The sequence below is a fragment of the Aptenodytes forsteri genome, unplaced genomic scaffold, assembly GCF_000699145.1.
Source record: "Aptenodytes forsteri isolate BGI_AS27 unplaced genomic scaffold, ASM69914v1 Scaffold356, whole genome shotgun sequence".
NCBI lineage: Eukaryota > Metazoa > Chordata > Aves > Sphenisciformes > Spheniscidae > Aptenodytes > Aptenodytes forsteri.
The window spans coordinates 1,540,212-1,566,524 of NW_008795436.1; the positions used below are offsets into that span (position 1 = coordinate 1,540,212).

General features: G+C 35.9%; 1 protein-coding gene across 2 annotated transcripts; it reads left to right on the plus strand.

Moving 5' to 3' along the window:
* Nucleotides 1-3,096: 3,096 nt before the first annotated feature.
* ZNF507 (zinc finger protein 507) lies at nt 3,097-22,123 on the plus strand. Of its 2 annotated transcripts, XM_009281054.1 has the most exons (6): nt 3,097-5,223; nt 6,388-6,493; nt 12,042-12,156; nt 14,518-14,622; nt 17,823-17,957; nt 18,092-22,123. In XM_009281054.1, the coding sequence occupies exons 1-6, from the start codon at nt 3,097-3,099 to the stop codon at nt 18,453-18,455; spliced, it is 2,952 nt and encodes a 983-aa protein (XP_009279329.1). In that variant the 3' UTR covers nt 18,456-22,123. The 2 variants fall into 2 exon arrangements, with proteins under 2 accessions (XP_009279329.1, XP_009279330.1); XM_009281055.1 differs by lacking the exon at nt 14,518-14,622.
* The last annotated feature ends 4,190 nt before the right edge of the window (nt 22,124-26,313 follow it).

Here is a 26,313-nt window from a genome sequence, read left to right on the forward strand (position 1 = left end):
GGTCCCGCAGGAGGGTGTCGCGGACCCGCGGCCAGACGTCCCCGAGCCGCAGTCCCGGGGCAGGGGCTGAGGCTCCGCTGTCTGGGGGCGACAGTTGGCAGCACGGAGCTCCCGCTGATGAAGTTTCCCTGCCCTCAGGAGCCGCGATGTGATCAGACCGGCCTCTCCGAGTTAGATTGTTGTGCAAAGAGGTGGTTGGCTTTTCCTAGACCTGGAGGCATTTCACCCTGTCTCTGCCGTGCTGCCCGAGTGGGTGTTTGACACAGGTGGAACGGGCAGCTCCAGCACACAGGCGTGTTGCTCTGGTCCGGATCTTCCCTTCGGGCCCCTTTGCCATCCCCAGACCCCGTATTTTAATTACCGTGTGGGTTGTGTAAAGGGTACGTGCTGGCAGAGCCATTTGCCAGACTGAAGTTTTATGTCATGGGAGACTGAATCGTCTTTGTTCACAGTGAAAGTGGTATAGTTATTAAAATCCAGATACTTGTGTACAATTCTTATCATCCCTCTAAAAACCAAAGTGCAGCAGTAAGCATTAAACTTACTCTAAACAAAGAATGACATAACATATATGCACCATAGTTACACATCTGATAACTTGTATCAGCTGCAAGCATCCAAAATCAATACATCTGAAGGTACGCTCTCTGTTTTCATTTTTGACATAGCCATAGTATGTGGCAGCATTTTTCTTTTATGGTCTGTCTAGGATCTTTCCTCTTAGTTTCTATGCTGCTTCGAGATGAAAAAGGTAGGGGAAGTATTTGCCTATTTAGCATTACTTACAAAGGTTTAAAAGTACCGAGTATGATTTAAAGTAGCACCATGTGCTTATAATTTTCCTTAACCCATTCTCAAATTGAAAATATTTCAAGTAGACGTTATTCCTTTGAGCACTTCATGTAACGTTAAATCTGCTTTCGGGGAAAAAGCACATTTGTTTACTTTTCATAATGGTTTTTAAACATATTACAGCCAGTATGAAACAAACAGCAAAGTATTTTTGTATAACTAAATAGGATGGTTTTCGAATAATAACCTTAAACTTTTAAGTTAATATATAATTGAAGATATTATAAGAAAGGGATAAAATTTTTCCTAGCCACATAGACAAGAGTTAGTCATTCCATATACTGCACCAAATGGATAATAGAAATTGAAGCAGAAAATGCACATTGAGACATCTACTGGTTTATATTAAAAAAGTTAAATACATGGATGTTTCAGTTTAATAGTAACTCTGTGGATACATACATTGATTCCTGTTAATAAGATGATGCTGAACTTGAATTAAATAAGCAAGCTGTTTGGTATACTCTTACGTAAAATGATACTTGTTTGTTTTAAATTTATTTATTTTTTAATTTCTATCTCCTCCATTTGATGTACTATTGCAGTGCAGTATTGATCATTTTTAATCTGCTTACATAGATCCAGCTAAAGGCATAAGGCCTTCAGTTGCTTAGTTTTCTAGTTATCATGGATCCAACTGCCCTATGGCTGTGTTTTTCCCAGCTAAAGAGGCCTTCAGTTGCTTAGTTTTCTAGTTATCATGGATCCAACTGCCCTATGGCTGTATTTTATTTAAATATTCTTCAAACTAACACTGAAAAATAACATTGAAGAGAGTAGTCTTGTCTTTCTTAATTATTCAGAATTGCAAAATATTGCTGCATTTTCAACTTGAAATACTTTACATGAGCATATGAAGTGTGAATGATATCAACATTACTTATACTGATAGTTCTGATGATAACCTGAATTGTAAGTTGAATGGCAAATAAAGGTAACTTGAGCAGTTCTGCCCAGATTTTTTCTGTAGTGGGAAAGGGGCACCACAGAACCCACTCTCATATGTCTGTTCATTATATTGCTGTATACTAAATCCATAAGTAGAAAACAGTGGATTTCATGGCTCTTTAGGACCAGTTCTGGAAGTTCTGGTTTGGCCTGTGTCTGTATCTTGCAAAAAAAAAAAAAAAAAAAAAAAAATCCACATGAAAGAACTTGGGATACATTTTCAAGGATGACTGATAAAAGAAATATCTGGCATCTCTTTATGTTCTAAATTTTATATACAGTATATAAAAATATATATTGTGTATAAAATATGTGTGTGTATATAGTGGAACTTGAATAGGTTATTTTTAGAAATTTTTTCAAAAGTAAATGGCACTGTAAGACTTTTTGTCCGGCTCCTCCACCCCTCACCCCACAGCTTCGCCCACATCACAAAGTATGTTTTCATGTAAATTTACACATATTGGCTTCTAATTTAACCTCCAACAGTACCACATTATTGCCTGTGGTTTATGGTTAGAAATGTTTAAAGGAAGTGTAAGTGGAAATAGTTATTGCCTTTAGCTTTCCCTCAAAACAGAAAAAAATTACTCCTCATAACTTTAGTACCAATTGATTTTCCCTACAATTAAGGAACTGTAGAAAAAGCTACAATTTGTAGCTTTTCTAGAAAATTACATTTATAATAAGTATGATTTGACATTTGAATGGTCTTTAATATAGTCATAGCGAAATGACTAATGCAAGTAAATACCAGAATTACTTTCTTTTCCTAACATTTCAAGGAAAAAAATTGCTTATTTTTGTAAATGATGTTGTTGCAAATTGTCGTTTGCTTTAGGAGACATCAGTGTATAAGAGTAAGTATGTTAGGAATACATTTTCATATCATATCATGGCTTTTAAACATAAATATGCCAGTTACTATTGATTGGCCTATTTAAGTGTCTAGCATTCAAATGTGTAGTCCTTGTAAAGAAAAAGACAATAGCTGTAACAATGCTAATCAGCCTATACTTGAAAAATATTTATCTTGCCCTTGTACAACTTGGAGGCAGGCAGTTATAGGATCTCTTGGAATTATTCTGTCCAGCTGTATTGAATAGCATCTACGCTATCCACGAAATGTCCTCAAAATCTTTGGCTAATTGTATAGCCATTCTGAAAGTTTTTAAGTTAGTGGCATTAGGCTTCCATATTTAGTAGAGGGAGAAATCTAAATAGTTCTGGGTTGTATTTTTATTATTGTGCAGGTATACATTTTAATTTTTTATAAACCCCTTTCTCCTAGGTATTATGGAAGAAGGAAGCAGTGTTGCAGTATTGATGCCAAATATTGGGGAACAGGAAGCTGTGCTGATTTCTGAAACAGTCATTGGCCCAACACTGCAGAACAGTGAAGATCAGAGAAAACATAAAACTGATCCACTAATCCATGTTATCCAGAAACTAAGCAAAATAGTTGAAAGTGAGAAGTCACAAAGATGCCTTTTAATAGGGAAAAAACGTTCCCATCCTAATGCTTCTGCACAGTCCTTTGACGCAGACGATCTTTGTGAAATCCCGGCTAAAGAAATTGAGCTATCTGTTATTGCTACTAAAAAGACTGAAGAGTTACAAGCAGATTATTTTGTGACTGAATGTCTTCCACAAAGCAAAAAAAAGGTGACGTGCTACCAGTGTAGTCTATGTAAGTTTCTATCACCTTCTCTCTTAACACTACAAGAACATATAAAACAACATGGGCAGAAAAATGAAGTTATATTAATGTGCTCAGAATGTCATTTTGCTTCCAAAAGCCAAGAAGAACTTGAATCCCACTTCCAAAATTACCATGAGAATGATGGTAAAAATAGCATCCAGGCAAAAGTGCAGCAATGTGTAAATGTCGCAAGTTCATTTTTGCAAGGGCCAGTGGAAGGAGGTGTCAAATCAGGGACTGATCAGACAGGAAATCTGGAATGTAAAGATATAACTCAGTCTACTCATGTGTCTGAAACGGGTAGGAGAAAATGGTATACTTATGAGCAGTATGGCATGTACCGATGTTTAATTTGTCGGTACACCTGTGGTCAGCAAAGAATGTTGAAAACACACGCTTGGAAACATGCAGGTGAGGTTGATTGCTCCTATCCTATCTTTGAGGAAGAAAATGAAACCATCAACTTGTCAGAGAGGGTTGTAGCTCACACACCTCATAGCGTGGATACAGTTGTTCTTTCTTTGGAAAACAATGAACTTGATATCCATAGTGAACCTTCTCTTCAACTTCAGATTTGCAATTCTGAGCAACTGTCATGTAAATCGCCAGTAGGAACAAATGTAAAAGAGGAAGAGATGTTAAATCAGTCTGTAGTGCATTCTCCTACTACAGAGGTTTTAGAGGAGACTGTATCAGATACAGAACAGGATAATATGATAACTGATAGCCTACTTTCATCAGCACAGAAAATCATCAATTGTAGTCCAAATAAAAAGGGTCACGTTAATGTAATAGTAGAGCGTTTGCCAGGTGCTGAAGAAAGTGTCTTACAAAAGCCTTTCTTGATGAACACTGACATTGAAACAGAAAAAAAATTAATCTCGGAGGAGTCCCGTGTTACCTGTGAAGAGCCTGATGAAGTTTATCGTTCAGGTGAAATTCAAGAAGTAATAATAGGATGGAATAATACCGAGAAGAAAGATAATGAATTAAGCTCTAATCAAAACGTAACAGCTGATGAAAATGTGCCTCCTGCACGAAGAAGGACAAATTCAGAGTCTTTACGACTACACTCCTTAGCCGCAGAAGCTCTTGTTACAATGCCTATCAGAGCTGCAGAACTAACAAGGTCTAGCTTCAGGTCTCTGACTGGAGAAGATGCCGTGGATGCAGGTGCAGGGCAGGGAGAAGCTGATGGCCCATGCGTGGCTCATTCTAAAGTGGTATCCTCACTTAAGAGTCCTTCAGAGGAGTTTAGTGGCTTAAACCAAAGTGAATGTGCAATAGTTGAGATACAGAAAGAAAGGCCAGAGTTATCAGAAGCACCAATTAAAATGGGCATCAGTATGTCACTACTCACTGTCATTGAAAAACTGAAAGAGAGGACAGATCAGAATGCTTCTGATGATGACATTTTGAAAGAATTACAAGACAACGCACAATGCCAAAATGCAAATGATGCAAATATTCCTGGAAGTAACCTAGTAGAATATATACCTAATGTAGATCGACCCTACCGCTGTCGCCTCTGCCATTATAGCAGTGGTAATAAGGGCTACATAAAACAACACTTGAGAGTCCATCGTCAGAGGCAGCCGTACCAGTGTCCTATCTGTGAACACATTGCTGACAATAGTAAGGATTTAGAGAGCCACATGATCAACCACTGCAAAACAAGAATGTATCAGTGCAAGCAATGTGAAGAATCCTTTCATTATAAGGTAAAGTTCTTTCCTGTGCCTGTCTATAATAGCTAAATAACCTATTTTGCTACTTTTTTAATAACTGATGATCCCTCTTTCTGACTTAATTCAGTCTGACATCCTGGCTTCATTGTCATTACAGTTGGGGATTATTGCCAGCAGCACTTTCCTAATATACAATTCAGCTATAATTATTCTGCCTTACCCACTGAAATAAACTTGCTTCCTCACATAAGTTATTTTCCTGAGAACCATCTTATGGACGTATTAATATCATGTTGTTTTTCTGCCCACATGTAGCAACTACAGGAAGAAACGGAAGCATCAGAGGACTTAATAGTTGAAACGTTAAAAGAATGCTCAAACACACCCGCTAGTTGTGAGTGGGTGCAACAGTAATCGTGGCAATTGGGGGCAACATGAGACACTTTGAAGCAGAAATTCGTTTCTTTTTTCCTCTGTTGTTGCATTGGGCTGGATGTTCTGTAGAACTTCGATCTGAAAGATTACACACCAGAGCAGAATAATGTACTTCTGCCATTTATATAACCATTTTTTCAAGCCTTAGTGCTGGTGAGTGTGTTCCAATGTACTCAGTTCAGTACTCAGGAATATAGAATAGATAGCATCAGTATCTAGCTGTACAACTGAAACTCCTGTAGGCAATGGTAATGCAAATTTTCCCATATTTACTGTTGTTTAGTCCTAGTTTGAAAAAAATGTACAGGTAGGGTAGCAAAAGGTTCTCTCTCCCCTCTCTTCCCCAAGCAAGTAGAAGCAGGAATAACATATTCTTAAGTCACTAGGCAATACGAAAATTGAGTCAATTTTCACACAAGCCATCCTCTAATCTAGCATTGCTTTTGGAGTATAATAATTCTGGAGGAAGAACTGTTTGCCACTTGTCTATGGGAATGAGGGGAGAAGGAAATTTATTTTCTAAATAAACACAAATCATATAATCCTCTCAGTCACTCTCATCAATCCTTTATGTTATTAATTAATGTTATTTACTTTGTTTCTAGTAAAATTACCTGAGGGATAATATGTATATATGTTAACATACATTTTATAACAGTTGTCATTAAAACTTGAGTAACAATGGCACAAATGATTGCAATATTTGAAGTGACCAGTGTATGTTTGTAGTGTATATTTAAACGTGGGAAATTGTTTTTTCAGAGCCAACTGCGGAATCATGAAAGAGAACAACACAGTCTTCCAGATATCTTTTCAACAGCTACATCTAACAAACTAATAGTTTCCAACGAAGTAGATGAAAGAGAAGGTACCGTTTGTATTTACACTTGAAATTACAAAAAGTCATTCATAACTTTACTTCGGTTTGCTATATTTGTATAAAACTGGTTTTAAGATCTGGTTCATGCTGAAATGTTTTCACGTCTGTTCATAACCTTAAATGTACGTTCTTCTCAGTGTGCAAAACTTACCACAGTCAGTTTTGAGATATCTTACTGACATTTATTGGTAGGTAAGACATTTTTAGCCCCTGTAATTGGACCTTGTATTTCTTATGAAAAACAACTGGTATGGAGTGTTACTCTGAATTTTTAAGAAAAACATCTTCTTTTCCTTCCTTCCTTCAGCAGCTACAGTATTTTCTGAATCACCTACAGTAAACAAAAGAAAGCCTTTTTTAGACTCACTGTGGTAATGTAGTTTGCTGTCAGCGTATACATACAATACCGTCCATTCTGTGTTTAGAAATTTCTGTTTAATTATGGTAATGTCCAAAATGAGTCATTTGTTTTAGCCCTAGAGAGGCAAATGTAAGGCATTCTAAAAATGCAACCTGTATCTGTAATAGTTGCCAGGGTAACAGTAAATATGCATTTTCTAAATGTTTGTTTAACTGTGTATCTGCTTATAATTTAATAATGTTTGTTTTAAAAACAACAACAAAACCCAAACCCTTGATGTGTTAAGGTAGTGAAACAGGGGGAAAAATAGCCAAATTTGGAAGTTTAGGAGAAAATGTGGTCTTAAAGTCCTTGAATGCATCCTCTTCTCTGGTGAGTTAAAGTTACTGAAAATATTTACAGCATTTTTATTCTGAAGGCAACACTGTAATTATTAGTATTTTGCAATTTTAGAGCACTGTGAAAAAACACTAGTATGTATCACCTCTGAACAACTGTGGGCTGAAGTATTTCCATTTTGTGCACATAGCTCTTTTCTGTCCTAAGTATGGTCTCCTGTTTGTTTAGATAGGAAAATGTGCACTATAATAGTACTTAGATTGCAGTTGAAATTTCTGCGTTCTACTCTCACCTCTGCAGCTGATCAGTGAGCGTGAAAGTAATCATTGAAATTAATGCAGCTACTTGCGAAAAAAGGTACTAACCAGCATGAGCCAGGGTGGATGGCTTGAACCATTAATGATTTGTCCAAAGCAACACGGTACATGTCAGAATAAAATGAGATCCTTAACTGTTGACTTCTGTTCTCTTAGCTCACGCTGCCTCTTTTTCTGGCTTTCAGTATACAAGTTAGAAACTTAAAAGTTAATTACTTTATCAGCCTCAGGTAGAACGACCCTTCCCAACTCCTTTTTGCTCTCATCAATGCAGAAGGCGTTTAAATTCAGGAAACTGACCTGTAGTGCTTATTACACCCCTAAGACCTAAGCCTGAGAGAGCCATCTGAAGTCAGGGGGAGCCAGGAAAAAGGCTAGGGAGGGTCTGCTGGTAGTGGGAACGTTCCCCATTAAGTAGTGGGTTTTTTTCTTCAGAAGAAATGGCATAAATGTTTTAATGGAAGTGATAGGAAATAAAACATTGTTAGTTTAGCTGGTTACAAATATCTATGAGCACAGCTTGGACTATTACTTCTGACAATGTTTTGTTTGTTTTAAACCAATATTTTTAAAGATGTCATGATATAGGAATAACTACCTTGCAACGCCTGAAACATGTCGGATTTTGGGGAATACTGTACCTTTTGAGCTGAAGTCCTGTTAAGGTGACTGAAAATCAAGATGCCTATCTGCTTTTGAAAATAGTATGTTTTAATAAGGTGGTTTTCGAGTTTATATCCTAATCTTGTAACTTAACTTCCATGAAAGTGGAGCCCTTGTTCAAGAAAACTGCCTGCTTTCAATTTAATTACTTTAGAGATTTTTTTTTAAATATTTTTTGCTCATTATTATCTTGTAAAAGTGTTACAGCCATGCACTTTAATTGATTGTTTACCCAATATGAAATTTAGTAATGTGGCTTGAATGAAAACAGTTCTCCTTTTAAACTTTTATTAACTCATACTGTGGAATGCTTAAATTATTTCAGAACCGATTTATAATCAAATTGCAACACCACCGCAGTACAGCAATCTCTTGTCAAACAGATGTCAACCCTATAAAGCGACACAAAACAAAGAAGTTTATGGCATAGCATCTGTTTATGTGAAAGATGCCTGAGCTGGAACAGTTTCATTTCTTGTTTATGAAATAGTTAGTCCTAAAAGTCTCTTTATTCAGCATGGTTGTACAATAAATTAAAAGGGAGCATTATGACACTGGATACGATCGGATTGTAAATGTCTAATAATGAAGGAATAGGGTAATAAGCAGCATTACAGGAGCACCTGTTACTGCTGCTGGAACAAAGATCTGTCATTTCCATGTTCACTTTTATAAGAGACCTGATATCCTCCACCCAGAAAGCAAAAAAGGCCCCAAACCCACAAGAAAGAAAAGCCGGGGGGGGGGGAACACGACTGCTATTTCACTACGGCCAGAGATTATATGATATATTACAATTTATGTGCATTTTGTTGAAGGAATAAATATAAAGTAGTGATTGGTATAAATAATTGCTCCTAAGTGTGTGCTACTGGGTGGTTAGCCACTTGTAACTATGCAATAGATAATATGTTTGCATAACGCTTTAAAAATCTCATTAGATACTGTTTGTTTTAAGCTGCCTGCCCAATAAAATACCAAATTCGTAACAGAAAATACATTTGGAAGCAGTTTATTCTAAAGCTGCAGGATTTAAGATGGAAAACCTATTCAAGTAGAGCATGCAATAGCATGCAATAGCTCACACAACCCCTGCTCTCCCATAGATCTGCAGCCCAGTAAGTGTCTTTGTATTCATTTGAGGTCTTCTACATAAATGTGCATTCATAAAAGAATAATTGTAGAAATATAAATTCCAAAGTCTCCAGGTATACAATTAAGATTGTTTTGACAATTTACATTAAAGAAAAAAAAACTAATAAATTTTACTATATGAGCATATTGTAGGAAAATTCTGACATATTTTGCTTTAAGGTTGACTTGCAAAGAGTGCATGTTATATATTACTTCCATATTATTTTTTATAAGAAAGCTAGAAGAGTGAGCACTGTGTCATGTTTTAAAGTAAAAAATGTAAAATATTTTTTCTGTTATTTTGGTACATACAGAATTATTCAATTTTTATTTCAGACTCTCTTTGTATTCAGATTGCTGTTTTATTTTATATGACATACTATATATTCTTCAGAATAACCCTCTGAGGTTATCAACCCTACCTAATTACTTTGCATCTTGAACCAAAAGTGCTGGATTTTGGAATGAAAGTTTAATTAGTGGTAATTTTCCCTTACTGTTTAAGTTAGCTGTGTGACTGTGTCCCTCAGAATAATATATCTAAAACTTTTTTTGACATAATTCAGTGCCCATCTGTGGAAAAAAAAAATCAAAGTGAAAAGTTGAACTTCCATTTGGGATGACTCATTCTACTGGTTTATTCTGCAATGTCTCCTTAAAAGAGTTTTACCATAAAGATTCATAATTGTTGCTTTGATAATGAAAAGATTCATTCTGGGTTATTGGAGTCCAGCATCATCAAGAGAAAACTCCAGAACAAAATTATCTTTACAAAATCTGTTCAGTATTTTGGACTTAGGAGACAGAACTTCTGTTTTCAAGATAAACTCTACAGTTCCTCCTGAGTTCAATCTGCTTGTCTCATTCCTTCCTTTAGCTAAAAAGAATTGGAATTCAGGAGGTGATGAAGGAGGGGGTTTTGGTCAGTTTTTATTACTCCAATCTGGAAAGAAGTTCATGGTATTTGGACCTAAGCAGAGATGTGTTTAAAAAGTCTACTTTCTGTCTTTTTGGACAGTCACTTATTTGAAATTTCAAGCTTGTCTGTCTTTTCAAACTGCGAGTCGGAACAGTGGCAGACAGACCTTCCTCTCAGTGTGACATGGACCTTCAGTGCTCTTGACCTTGACAAGACTTTAACAGAATTCTTCAGGATTCAGAATAGAGGGATCCCATTTGGGAAATCAGAACTTCCATTTTTCAGGGACGGGAGTTATTTTTGGTTTGGGGAGGAGCTGGGAGGCCTGGGAAGTAGATCACCTGCTGATATTATCAGAGTTCTTAAGGCAATATCTACTAAAAAACATCCAGCTAATACACCCTTTTCTGTTGCACCTAGGATCTTCTGTTGTATCCTACTAGTAGTAAACCCCTTCACAACACAAAGTAATGATTTGTTTGTGCTGGAGATGTGCTTCATATGAGCATGAAGAGTTTCTGAAGTCTGTTCTTGCATGATTTGAGCTTTACTTTGTCTCCCACACATTATTTATTGAATTGTATATTTATTTTGGTTTGGGGCTGTACTTTAGTAATGACCTTTACCCACCAGAGAAATTCTCTAAGGATCTCTATTAGAGTTTCTTCAAAGCCCATGTACGTAACTGAGAGTAACGGCTTGACTGTTCATCCAGCTAATAAGAATTTGGTGTAAAGATAAAATGAGCTTGAGCACCTTACTTTCACTTGGAAAAAAAAAAAGTAGAATTACTTAGGCTAGGTTAGATGCAGAAAGAAAACCCTTTGATTTTAGTTTGATGTTTCTTTTGGCAGTAGTGCTGATTTAAACAGCTCCAACCTTGGTGTTCCTTCATGTTTCTGCTGTTCCTTCATTTGGGGCGTGCATGAAGGCTGCATGATAGGCTGGAATGGGAAAATGACCTGCATAAAAAATACCACTCCTCTTCCCAAATGTTAATATTTTAACCCAAATCAGTTCCATTATTCAGTGAGGGAGCAGGAATAGGGCTGTTTAAGTCTACACAGATACATCTCAAAAATATTCAAACTGTGCACTTGCGGGCACACATTTTCCTGTGTTAAATTAGTCATTAGCCTTTGTCTCTGCAACCATTCATTTTTCAAGAGTCTCTTTTATTCTGGATAGAAAAAATTATTTTTGTTACAATTGCTTTTTAGTAATTTGGGGAAGTTCCAAATTATTTCTTAACACATCTGGTCAGTACCTATTTTTTTAGTCATCTCAGATCCTTCTGAAAGTGTGAGTGTATGTGGATGATAAAGAGAATTTAGATGCTTTGGGAGGCTTTTCTTTTCTATGTTTGCCAGTTTGAAACTTATCCTTTCTCAATGCCCATCTTTTCCTTTGATTTGATCCATTCTGCAAAGCAATGAAACTGCTGGGTTCAGCAGTTCCCACATTTTATCACCTTTGCTGTAACACAGGATTTTAACCCAACTGCAGGAAGAAGGGAAGTGTCCGCATAGAGGGAAAGTGTTTTCCTAAAATTTTAATAATTCCAGTAAACGGTAGGGCAGATGCAGAACAGCATGGTAAATAACCTATACCTTTATTATCTCTATGTGCGTTGCCAGTTTGCTCCAGATACTTTAAAACGATTAAATATTTATAGATATTTAAAAGTATTACTTTAAAATGTTAATTCATGTTTCATAATTCAATTGTGCTGAAATTATCATCTGAGAACTCCTTACAATGCTGAATGCAACTCTCTAAAATAACGGATTTTGTTTCATATAGGAAATAAGTCTTCAGTTCAGAAACTGTATAGATGTGATGTATGTGACTACACAAGCACAACTTATGTTGGTGTACGAAATCACAGACGAATTCATAACTCTGATAAGCCATATAGGTAAGCGTCTCAATTGTTGCTGGCTAATGCCACGTGCCTGGTTTACTTGTTTTAACTAAAAAGGTTACTTAATTGCTCATGCAATTTTGAAGATATTGCTAAAGAATTTCAATTACATAATTCTACTGCACATTTGAAGGAGCCACACTTGCTGGTTGACTCAAACTACGTAATTAAGATTTGCTAACTTTTCCAGGATGCATCTTTTGCTATAGCAGTCTACTGCTTGTTTTCAGTTTGAAGCATTCAGATGTGGAAAGGGAAATAATTATATTGTAATATTGAACTTTGGCCAATAGTAATAATATATTTCTCGAATTCCTTGCACACTTAAGTTCATTTTGGATTTGCTTTATTGCGAAGTGTTCTCCGTTGCCATATTGCTAGTTTGCACATTGGCTTCTACAGAGCGTGGCAAAATTCTGCCCTTTGTCTTGTCGCCAGTCCCCTCATCTTTTTCACAGGTTTCAAGCAATATTGACACACTCACTTAGGATCAGATTTTATAACTTTTCTACAAGGATGTTATATGGATTTATATAGAAACTTTGATATCTAAAATCACGTGTAATGCTATAGCTCAGGTCCCCAGCAGAAAAATGAATCATGCATTTTTCTATTGGTTGCTGCATAAATTCCTGCAAATTCAATCTATGCTCATTCAGTGTGGATCTCTGTCCCTCTCTAGTGGCTAGAAAATAGATCTGAGTTAATAGGATTTTTGAGCTAATATACTTCTATCTTTTTAATACAAATTCTGGAAACTCAACACCTTGAAATGCTGAGCTCAGCCAGGGACTTTCTTTTTTGGATAAACAAACCCAGAAGACGTGTTATATTTTGATTTGTGCATTATAATGATACCACACAACACTAGCAAAAATTTGCAAGATGTTTGCTCAGAGAGCAAATGTGGAATACAAATAGATTTTTTTTCTCCTCAGAATCTTCCCTATTGCCGTTATTTGTTACTTAGTGGGGTTGGAACGGCAGATACTGTAGAGTGTCTTGTATGTGGTAGTTTTCTGAATTGGTGTTAGCAAGCCTGTTTGATTTAGGAACCCTTGAAAATTTTCCATTGGTGATATAGACTGCTGCATACTAAATTTAGGCCTACTGATCTGGCTTGCTTTTCTTTTTTTTTTTTTTTTTCCATAAACCCCTTAGACAAATCTGCAGACCTGGTAGGATACTTAAGCCACAGCCTAAAAACCATGAAGATCCAGTATTTATAGTATTTCTCCTTCTGAAACATGTATTCCTCAAGCCTTTCATACTATCAGATAGCAACCTACTATATTGCTGCCATTTTTATAGCTGTAAACATATTTTATTATTTGTTTGACAAAAATTGCTGGAAATTAAACTGTATAGCCTCCAATGATGCATTTTTGTAGATTTGATACCTTCCGGATTTTAATACTGCACAATTAAGTCCTTTCAAAAATAAAGTGAGTAATCGTAAGTTAAGTATCCTGCGGTCTCAAACTGTTTCACACTATAGACCAGACTTAGTAAATACTGGACATTACACCATTTCAAAAAAAGAAACAACTGAAGTCCTAGTAAATACGCAGAGTTTTAGCTGAGCTTGATGGCTTCTGTTTCAATGTGTTATATGGTAGTATATTGATACTTATGAATAGCATAGTATTTTGTGTAATACTTTGGGTTCTAAATCAATGGATCTAAATCTAGATCCAGACTGTATTGGTTTTATACAAAGATATTGTGACAGAAATAAAAAAATAAAAATTTAGGCAGCATGATGTGACACACTTGTCTTAGGGCACTTGAATCTAAATGTGTTGATCTTGTCCCTGACTTCTATTTCAGATACAATGCTCTGAAACTTCGATGTTTTATTAGTAAATAGATAGTTCGGCTTTTAAAATGTCATGAGAAACATGGCTGTTGCATTAAGTAGAACACATATTCTTGAGGAACAAGACTCACTTCTAAATACACTATGTCCCCTATGGCTCTTATGGTCATATTCTGCCTTCGCATAACATAGCCAAGCAACTTGCATCAGGGCTGCATCCATTCAAGTGCATCCATATCTCCCTTATACTTTGTGATGCTTACCAACTTCAGTAGAGGTGCACAAGATAGATGTCAGGAAGGAACATAGTCCATATGCCTAGTGTTTCTTGCTCAAAGGTGGAGGCTTTTTTGGGCTGCAAAAGATTCTTACGGTCCAAAAGCTGAAAGTTAATGTCAACACTTGGACTTCTGTATATATTGTTAGTCTTTAACTGTAGTCTTTCCAGATACCTTTGCTTTCTCATAGATTTTTTATTTCTGGAATAGTGTTAGCAGTTAATTGTCAGATTAGTTTACCTGTTGTTGTCTCTTTAGATGTCGAGTATGTGACTTCGCCACCACAAATATGAATAGCTTGAAATGCCATATGAGGCGCCACCCCCAGGAGCATCAGGCAGTGCAGCTAATGGAACAGTACAAGTATGTAACAGTTCTAATTTGGCAAAACGCTGTAATAATAGTGATTTTGTTATGTTAAGATACAAAGCAGAGTTCAGATCCTGTTCTTTTCCCTCTTAGATTCATTCTTTGTTCCAGTGACTTTTTTTTTTGAGAGAGAGAGTGAGAAAGAGATTTGATGTGGCATTCCCAGGTGATGTTTATGCTAGCTAATTAAACATGTCCATGACCTCCCTCTGGTACCAGCATTCAACTTTTTCTTTCCAGAATGGGGTGGTTGCATATAAGCTGCCTATTGCAAGTAGTTTCTGGACCCTGTTAATTACCAAAGCATGCCTGGAATTGTTTGGGAGAATGCATGTGCCAAAACCATGCCAGGGGCACTTCTAACTTTTAACATTATAGATCATTAAATTCCAGTACCCAGGAATGTTCTCTGGCTTTGTTTAATGACCTAGTCTAGGCACAGCCTTTGCATATGCATGTTAGTTAGAATCCAGATTGGCATCACACTGCCCTAGTTAAGAATTAGTGTGAATAGTCATTATGTTTAAGTGATGAGTGTCCTTTATAGTCTGTCCATAGATACGTGTGTTTTATATATGTATATATGAGAAAGTTGGCACAAATATGTGCAGTTGTTTACGACTAATTTGCAACAAAAAATAAAAGCTGGGAAACGAAAGAAAATCAGGAGTATTCTGAACATTTTAGTGAAGATTTTGAAGGCAATAGGAAGAATCCAAATAAAGCACATTCACATAAGGGTTCTTCTCAAGAAAATCTGCTTCTACAACTTCAGAGTCCTTCCACTGCATTTTTTCCCCAAAATGTTCCTAGTAGCATTAAGTTCTATTTGCTCTGCGGTCATACTTCATGCAGTATTGCTGAGTGCTCTGAGTATTACTGAAGATTACTGAAAACCTCCACGCTTTGGTCCCTACGTCCCCAAGGAAACAGTCTATCAAAAGCTGCAAGATAATTGTTTCCTCAGTAGATCAATTTAGGATACACTTGAACAGTAAAGTTTAATAATTCAACATAGGTCAAACAGTAGGGCAAATTATGCTATAGAATTGAAAGGTTTCTACTGCTAAACTCAATGGTAAAATAATTTTGTTTCTCTGGGAATGTCTTGCATATACTGTAACTGTATGATCATATACATTAAGTATATGATCATAAAGTGTAGTGCATCAAGCTAAAAGCTGTTGAGTTTCTGTGTCTTTGATGCTAAAGCAGTCAACAGCATTTGGCTCATGATACTGTTCTGAGCAAATTAAATCTGATTAGTAAATCACCTGAGTAAATTAATGTACTTCAAAAAATGAGACTGTAATTAAAAGGGGATAAAACCAAACACTGAACTGTTGCTTCATTCACTGTGTTACCAACCCACTGACCAAGCTGTGTTAGTGGCACAGAAAAATCACATATATAATAAGACTAGTGGAATACATGTGCGTATAGAATGGAATTAAGATTATTTGTTGATCTTTGTGTTTTGCAAAAAAATTATTTTGGCCTAATTTTATTTATAAATTAACTACAAGGTCTGCCTTTTATCTTATTTTTAATGATGCCATTATTTTGTAACAGCCTTATTAGAAAGATTAAGATTCTCAACCTGAGAGTGAACTTGCCTATATTTGAAAGCATCCATTTTCTTTATAAGGCTTCAGATTAGAAGGAAAAGAGAAAAATAGGATAGTACATTCCAAATCAAGTAATAGAGGAAAGTGATCTAGAAGGACATGCCAGTTTTTCCCCAGCAGGACAGAATTATCTTGCTACATAAGCAAGGTAATGTACCATGCCTTCACCTAACTTGTGAGATTTTTGCTGTTCTCCACAATCTTCTGCTGAGCAGAAATAGTTTCCTGTATATGATTATTTGCAAGGCGTTTAAGGACTATATCCTACTGTCATTAAGAGAAGTGGTAAAACCTTACTGAATCGTAGTGTGTAACACTGTTTTATGTAGGCCTGCTCGTGTTTCCAAGTTATATTTCTGAAAAGGTCTTAAAAATTTACAAAAACTTCCTAGTATAGTAGTTATTTTAACAGACTCATCATAGTGTAACATATTGGGATCACATTGCTTGAGTGAAAAAATCTTGCTCTCATTACGGAATGAGATCGACTGAGACGCATTCCTAGCTGTAATTTATTAGAACAAGGTCACCTTGGATTGATCCTGGTCTTTTCCATGTGATTTGAGAAACTGAAGACTTCCCCAGTAGCAGGTAGCTAAGCAAAGTAGCTTCCTCGTCCAAAAGAAAAGGAGCTATGTCATCTTTACTGTGGGTACTATTCTGCTTTGGAGTGACGTCATGCAGTATCACTCATCTCCTTCATGCTGAGATGACTAATTTATTATCTTAGAAAACACTTGTAAAAACTCCTCTGTTGTATGTTTGGGTATGAAAAAAGTCCTACGGGATTTGATCAATCTTGGGTTATTTGTGTCCGTAAATACACACTACATCTCTGTGTAAACAGGATTTATTCTTCAAGGTTTTGTTCTTTACTGTATAAGACTGTGTTTTATAGGGAAATAGAAAATTTAGTCTTGTGGTACCCGAGCTGATGGAAAACTATGGACAAAATTGTCACCTGTCTGAATCTCGATCTGTGAATATATTCAAAATCTGACTGGACACTGTCCTTGGCAACCTGCTGCAGCTGATCCTGCTTGAGCAGGTGATCTCAAGAGGTCCCTTCCAACTTCAACAATACTGTGATCCTTAAATAAACTAATACATGCTACACCAGGAAAGGCTTTATTAGTTCAATTAAAATTATCAGTGCTAATTACACAGCTTCTGCTCGGTTCAGAGCAATGGCAAAGAGAGCTCACTACCTGCCTGCCAGATACCACACCGATGTACTCCATGTTTCTGCAGTCATCAGAACTATTGCATTTTTGCAGTATTTAAACAGTTTTAACAGGCCAAAGAGATAAGCTTTTAATTCCATTGTTTAAGAAGTCAGAGAAAGCAAACTTAAAAATTCTCAGACCCTAAAAATAGTCTTACATTTCAAAATGAAACTTCGCAATCTAACTTGACCTAGTAATGAAACTGAAAAGGGGGACCGAGAAGAGGATTGACATGTATCTCTCTGTTTATTCATCCTTTTGGAAGAACTAATCCATTACTAAAGTAATAAAATTTAACTTCTAAATGTTTCTCTTTTTCCTTCTCCACTTTTTTTCCTAGATGTTCTCTCTGTGGATATGTATGTAGCCATCCTCCATCCCTGAAGTCTCACATGTGGAAACATGCAAGTGACCAAAATTATAACTATGAACAAGTGAACAAGGCTATTAATGATGCAATTTCACAAAGCAGCAGGTATGTCTGATTTACTTTCAAGCCCTATCATCTAGAATTTTCAAAGGACCCAACTTTGATCCAAAATAAAGTTCCTGTCAAAAAGCAACAATTGTATGTTTTGATATTTGTTTCGGTTTTCATTATTATTTCAGGTTTCAAGGACAACTTCCTGACAAAACCTTATTAGAAGGCACAGATGAAAGTACAGTACCTATACTAGGAAGTTCAGACAACTTGGTGTCTTTTACAGAGTCTATTAACCAGACTACGAATGAAATTTCAGGTTCTGATGAAAATGAAAAACCTAACTTGGTGAATACCTCATGCAGTTTAGAAAAGAACTCCACTCTACACCATCTTGGCACAGAATACTGTGTTCTTCTCTTCTGCTGCTGCATTTGTGGTTTTGAGTCTACCAACAAAGAAAATCTGCTGGATCATATGAAAGAACATGAGGGTGAAATCATAAACATCATTCTAAATAAGGTCCACAGCACAACTCAGAGCACAAACTAGGTGAAGCAGTAAGTTAGAGAGGGTTTCCTACAGTGAATATTTTATTTCTTTGCTAATTTTTGCCTGAGAAACTTGCTAAAGAGAAGAATTGCAAGCAAAACTTGATTTCCTATCCTGAGTCCTTGTTTCAGTAGGAGTACAATATTTTAACCAGGGACCGATGAATCATTTAAGAGATAAATATAAGGAGTGGGGAATGGAATGATCCATTTTAATTTGTTATTTCTCTATATGGTGCCAAGAATGTAGGATTGTTGGGTTTTTTTCTTTTATTGTCAGGTACTAGTCAGTAATAATGCATTAGTACAGTACGTCAAAACCCAAAGGTATGAAAGCTTTGTATCAACTGAAAAGCTTTTTTCTTCCTCCCTCTTTGTTGTTTTCAAAGTATTTCAGCAAAGAACTTTTTTACCCTCTTTTTTTGAAACTGGCAACAGACCAGATAGATACAAATTTTACCATATGATCTCATAAACCCCCCTGCCTGGATTCTGGAAGGTAGGGAGAAGGGAGGTGGGTGAGGGCATGTCTGTGCTTGCGTGCACGCATAGGCGTTTCATTTTTCCCAATCTATTTTTAAGGCCTTAAAAACTCCAAGTCGTCCTTCAACAAAGACTGCTATCCTTTCTATAAATTTAGAGCAGCAGGAGCTGAGGAGCCTAGAAGCGTTTTGCTAATAACTATTTGTCTGATTGAATCCTAACTAAAAAACTGCTGTCTTTTGAATTGATGGTGTGTAAAAGATCCTTTATAATAATGACCTGCTGTTTCTTACTGGTTTTCTTGACACATTCAGCAGAACTATTTAAAAAAAAAAAAGCTTATCATATGTTACTTTTAATTTGTGGTGATTGCTTTGCAGTATGTATGAGCAATGTTTTTTAATGAGAACAAGATATTAACAATAATTGCCACAAAGAGATGTAGATTAAACCTATGTAGATTCCTAAAGATGTAGGTGAGCACAAAGTGGGATTTTGAGAAATGCCTACATGCTTTAGAGTTCTTTCTTTGAAAATCCCACTGGCTGTCTGAATTTCCCATTTGTCTGGCAGAGCTGTAACTGTAGAAATAATTCACTGAAAGATAGAGTAATTTTCCTGTAGAAAATCATATTTTAAAAAAAAGGCAAACTATTTTAAGGAAAAACTGTATCCAGTCACTTGTAGAATAAATTTTACCAGTGCATAGAATATGGATTCATAAAGGGAATTAGGGATTACTTTGTTTTCTAAGAAACACATAGAAATCTCTCCCTTTTAAAGCATTTAGCTTCTAAAATTACAGTGCTTTTTTTTTTCAGTTACAGCAGCAATTTGCAGTAGAAGACATTTGTCTCTGTATCAGTTTAGAATATTTTATACTGGCTAATTACCTGGCAACTTTGTTGAGGTTATTTATAAAGTTGGCTACTTAAATTGTTTGAAATATATGCTTCAATCAAGTGAAGTAGTAGCACTTCCAAAGAAGCCCTTTAGCAGCCAGATTTAAGCTTTCTAGTTTGGGTATGTATTTCTGCTTTTAATGAATGGCAGATGCACAGAAGCATGGCTAGTTCCTGACACGGGGATGCAGTTACCTGATTTTTAGTAGCTCATTACTTAAAAAATTACTTACTCTTAGAAAAACAGTATTTGATGGTTACTTTATTTATACATTTCTGCTAGCAGAAATAAGCTACAACTGTAAATCTAAGAAGGTGGCATATGTAGTGTGCAGTCTATTGCACTATCGCTGACTAGAAGTGGCAAACAGGAAAAGAAAACAAGTCTTGTTACAACTTTTCGGAAGCAGCACAAAATCTAAAGGCCAGGGTAAAGGCACTAAGATTCCCAAGATGATTTTTGTTTTCAAGTGATTTCCTCAATTTGACTTGTTCTTTTGGGTTAAATATGTATTATTTTGTTTATAAGTTAGATAGCAGAAAGTACACATTTTACTTTAAAAATTGGTCAGGATATAATGTCAAAGCATTTTTGTGTCAGATATTTGAGATATTTTAAATACATATGTGAAGTAAGTATACATTATTTTCAGTTAAAAGTTGTTTTTCGTATTCCTACAGATGGATTTTACATTTGAAAAACATGATTTATTTACATGATCTCAAATTCAGTTTGAGATAGTAAACTTTTAATGGTATATTCATACAGTCTTATTGACACCAATATTTTACGTTCAATATAGAATTCATGTGAAAATAGTACATTATCTGGAATATATCTCAACTTTCTCATTCAGAGATCCCATTTGTTGAAAAAATTAAAGGTACAACGAGATCCGTAGTAATGCTAAACTACCAGTCAGTATTCACAGAAATAATATTTTGCCACATTGTCATTTTTGTGTAAAGGGATAATTATTTTAAAGTTGCTCAGCTAGTGAAAGATAAAAAGGTGAAAAACTTGCATTCATAAGCTAAGAAGGAGATGGCAGTGAACCAAGACTTAAAAAGCAAGTAACCTTGAATCAAAATTAACAATTTTGGTGTATGTGCAAGCCACGCTTGCAGCATTAAGTACAATGCACCAGGACTCATTGTAATGGGATTACTAAGCAGGATGCATCTATTCACAGTTGTTCTTTGCCATCTTGTTGCTTTTTTCTTTTTGACCATGTGTTCCTATAAAATAGTAGAAAGCTAGTTGCCTCTAAAAACCATTATCAATCCTAACAAATGCCAACAAATAATACTTTCCCATATGCCCAGAGATTTATTTTTTTTAACTGTCTCCACGCTGCTTGCCATTAGTTACCCACTCACAATTCCCATGGACTTTATCAGAAGTTCTGCACGTGAAGTAATTATAGGCTTAGTTTTTCTGAAAGCAAATTATTCCTCAGGTTATCTGCTTTAGAAAGTGTACGGTTGGCTTGGTTGCATGTTCTGTAAGGGTTTTTAAGCACATTTCAAAGTCACCAACACTGCGGTCTTCCCCTTTCTTTAAGCTTTTAAAATACTTTCAGATCTTCTGTTACAGCACTATCAGATGATCAGCTATTCACTTGCTGTTTGTTTAAATTAGATTTTATTCTGTGATATGAACTGTAACTTGCAGCTTTGTTTTAAATGCCTATACTTCTACTAAAGAGAAAACGTCATTCATACTAGACTGTACTGATAAATAGGTGCATATTTCATCTTTCCGATTTATGCTTGGCCTGGAAAAATAGAGTGGGATTCAGTCAGAGTTATTGTATTTTCCTCTTTCAGAAGCACTTATTTAATCATTTTTAAAAATGTACAGTTGGTGCTCAAAGTAACATTTGTTAAGATATATTTAATAGAAATTTACATTTGCATTTGATATTCATGGACATGGGTACATGTATTTTTTTAAGAAAAGGTATTGTAACACTATGGCACTGCTTTTATAGCCAAAGTATACAAAATTTAGAAAACTGACATGTAAAGACTGCAGTTAATTCTGATACTGTATGACTTTCATTTTATAAAATTATCCAGCACATTAAGCTGCATGCCTTAAGCTCTCTCTAGGATTGTGTTCCTGATAGACGACTGTTTGGAACTATGAAGCAAAGTTTGTAGTACTACTTTAACTACCTTCTGAAATACTGTACAATGTTAGAATAATTTATTTTGCTTTACAGGAGTTTGTCACGTATTGACTTTAATATTGTATTTTGGTAATAAACTTTTTTTGTTAAACACTTTAGTCACTTTTATTTGACCTGTATGAAATACGGAAAATTCAAAACTGAACCAGTGTTCAGAGATAGGGGAATCTGGTTAAATCAAAAAGTATCTGATGTACTTTACTGCCATTTCTCACTCTTGTGTCAAGTTATTACAGTTTTAATACTGTTAATACAAGTTTTATAAAAGCAACTGTAGTAATGAAATATGAGACTATTAAGTCAAAATACTTGTAAGCCTGCATGCAGTTATGATGGGACAATGCTGAAGCGAGTGGCAATTTTTTCCCTAATTGAAATGGAGTGAAAGCCTTATGCAGCTTTTTTCAAGTAAGTGATTAACTCTTGCTTATCCATCACATAAGCTAAAACATATCTTGCAACCTAATTTTAAATATACAGCATATTTCTTGGGCTTGCTGGAGTTTTTCTTCCCATCTTTTTCAGAAAAAAACAACCAAACCCAGTCTAACTCAGTTGCTGGCCAAGGAGAGAAAAGAGAAAGTACCACCAGAGTACCCATTGCTGGTATTCTCATGGTTTCCGTTTTCATAAACAGGCTATCTTATTTCATTTTGTTGTTACTATGATGGCCCTGGGCCAAATACATTGAAGTAAAAAAAGCTGGAACTACAAATGGGTTTAGATGCAATGCTACAGAATGCTGCGTCCTGCAGCTTTTTCACATTTTCTGTAATGCAAAACCTGGGAAAAAAGTCTCTGTAGTAGGATGTGGCATCCAGGTATTACCCTATTCACTGGGCTAAAATACCTTGCTCACTTCAGCTTAATATAGCAGAAGAGCCTCGTGGGAAGTTACTTCCCCCCATAAATAACCTGGTTGTGCGTGATCCAACTGGTATCCCAAGACACCTTATCTGCTGTGAAGCACGTGTCTTATCAGACACCTTCCCTCCTCACTAGGGCTGGCCAACCCAGAGCGGGGCTGCTGCTGCCAGTGGAACAGGCACCGTGCTGGCTACTGAACATTGCAGCTTTTGCAGAAATGGGACTGCACACACAGCTTGTTGGGATAGAGCTGCACTGACCTAACGTTTGACCATTGTAATGCCCCTGGGAATTAGGAGAAAATGGGTTAGAGCCCTGCCACACATCAGTGGGATCTGAATCACTCTGTCCTGTATCTTTGGCAAGTATTTACGGTCGGAATTATTGCAGAAAAGTTAACGCACCATGCTACTGTTCTTTCTTTGCAGTCCCTTCTAGGCATATTTGGAAAAGAGCTGTCACACTGAGCCACTCAGAAAGTGAAACACCATTAATACTGACTTGACTTAATATTAGCTAGGTAAAAAACCTCAGAATTGGTAAAACTAAGATGCTTTTGCCCAAAAGCAAAGCTTCAGGCATCTGACAAACTTCGAAAGTTGAAAAAAGAGATAACCTAGAAATTTGACATGCTTGCAGCATATCACATGGCTGCTGAACAGCAACTAAAAAGATTGCAGGTTTAGACTCAAAATTTACTTAGGCAGAACTTGAGTCCTCCCGTGTTTCTAGTTCACAGTAGCTCTTCCTACAGTATTGAATGTGACAATCCAAGAGGAAACACAAATGTAAATAGTATAAAGAAATTGAATTTAAAGTTTCATTCAACCATTTCCTGTACATATGGTTTGGAGATATTTGACTAACATTTGTTGGGATTAGGGGTAACTTGGTACTAACATTAAGACTTGCTACCATACGATCTAGTTGGAACACAATGAGCAACAAGGATATTGATAAATAATATCCTTTTGCTGCTTTGGCAAGTATAAAGCCAGCGTTACAGTATTATAATAATAATACAGTAATAATGTAATAATACAGTATTACTGATTGCTTGCTACAGTTTGGTGTATTTTAATTTACATTTTATAATACGCTTTTCAGATATTAATATCAATCTGGAAGTTCTTTAGTTTTTCTGTATACTCACAACTCAAAATATTAAATCTCATTATCAATGGACATGTTGCCTAACTAATACATTGTTTCAGTGAGAGTATGTTGAATAATAACTCTCAGGTGTAGCTCACTCATGAGAAAGGATTTTTTCTTTTTACACTTACATTGCTCTAGTCCCTGGCAAAAAGAGGCAGTAAAGAATGCTGTAGTGTGATACTTTCCAGCTATTACTGTAGGTGGAAACACACTCTAGGTGTCGTCCCTAGAATATTAGGCAAACCAGCATCAGATTCATCTGAGTACTTCCAGACAGAGGATCAGTGCAGAGGGTTTTTCTCCCACTCCATTTTTTTCTAGTGCCGTACCCCAACACTTACTGCAACAGCAAATATGACTTGTTAAAATATTATATAGAATTGGGAAAAAATGCATTTTTTATTTTCCCTACTATCTAATCTTCTCCTATTTGAAACTTGAACAATAGGTGTTAATATTTCAAAATGATGGCTATAGCTGATTAGTTATTTTAAAATGACTTAAAGGTAACATTTACTCTTAGATACATTAACCACTGTGTAAGACTGTCTAATGCTCTTCTATTACACAAACTGTTTTTACTTCGAATAACACTATTTTACACTGTAGATTGCGTTAGTAGTTTGGGAATGTCAGCGGAATTTGTACTGCTGGTTATCTGCAATCATTTCCACAAAACGGAAAACTTCTTCAACTGACTGTAGTAACTTGTTTATCACATACAAATATATTACATATATGCACAGTGTCATAAAACACAGTAGAATTAAGAAGACTCTAACTCCCCCTCTTCTCAGTACTACTGCCTGTTGGCAACCACACTACACAGCCTGTCATTTAGTTCAAGTTAACATCTACTGAAGTTTTGGTTCTACAGAGAACAGGCTTTTAGTGGTCCGAAATTTATTAAACATGCATAATTACTGGATTTCTAAAGCTCTTAAATGATTATGTTTTCTAAACCATTTCTGCAACTTTCTGTTCTGTGTAGATTTTACTTTGCATTGGCCTTTTTACAGGTAGTGGATAAACAGAATTTCCATCGTAGGAAACATCTTCCACAGCATTCCCTTTCCCAGAAATTTAAGTACGTTATCTGACCTCCTTTACACAAAAATGTACACACACTCAAGATATTTTTTCCTTTATTTACACTGTAAAATCACTTGTATGATCTGTATACAATATGTACATTTTAACAAACACCTGATGTATAACGTGGCAGTGATGCTATAAGTGATAAAAATAAGGTAAATCTAATGCCCATTGTAAAGCCCATAATTCTTCAGTTTCCATATTATTAGTTTAAGCATTCCCCACAAATGTACCACCTGCCTTATTGCTCAAAAAAATAAGAGAAGTATGGCTAGTCTGTTGTAAATTGACTTGTAGTAGAAATTTTTAACTATTTGGACTTAACTATTACTTTAGAGGAAGTAACAGAAAATCATTGTTCTAAAAAATACTTATAAAACATACTAAACGTGCAAGACAGATACTGAAAAATTTCCTGATTTCTAATGTCAATGGCTTCAAAGCTCTGAATTAGCAGGATGATTACTAGTTCCACAGTTTGCTTGGCATCTCTGAGCGTGTTTTCTATGAATTTCATGCCTCTTTTTGCTCAAAATACCGACTTTGCCAATGAACCAAGGTTGTGGATTAAAAAAGAAAAAAAAAATTAAGTATTGCTGGACTGTAAAACGGTGACAAAAAATCAACTGAATATTGTCCTAAAGAAGCGAACTCTATCCCCGCCTGTTCCACAGAATTTGTATGGATTATTGGGAAATCTGCTTTCTGTGATAGGATCTGGGAGTCGGCATATTGGTAAAAGCTTTATGGGGAATTTTTTTTTCCTACGATAACTATCTTTAAAGACACTGCAAATAAAATTTACAGTATGGAATTATTGTAAGGGTAGGTTGTACCTGTTAAGTAGAAGAAGTCTGATGTTGCCGTTATCTTTCTGCTACAGATAAAGGTCCTTCCCCCCTTGCACGTTTATGCTGCAGTTGATCAAGAAATACAATGGAGCTTATAATGAACTGAATACAAAATACACCTCTACTGTTTAGGATTCTGATTTAAATTAAAAAAGCACTTCACCTATATCTGGAACTACATCTATTTGGAAAAAAACCCACTAAAAATAAATTCTACGTCACTATTTTAGAAATGAATCTTCCACGCCTGTTGAAGCCCAGCGGGACAGCACGACGCAAAGCCCCCGCTGCTCCCGTCAGGGGGGAGG

Coding starts and splice junctions, on each gene's coding strand:
- ZNF507 (XM_009281054.1), top strand. CDS start 3,097: ATGGAAGAAGGAAGCAGTGTTGCAGTATTGATGCCAAATATTGGGGAA. Junction 6,494..12,041: donor CGAAGTAGATGAAAGAGAAG/GTACCGTTTGTA, acceptor TGTTTCATATAG/GAAATAAGTCTTCAGTTCAG. Junction 14,623..17,822: donor CAGCTAATGGAACAGTACAA/GTATGTAACAGT, acceptor TTTTTTTCCTAG/ATGTTCTCTCTGTGGATATG.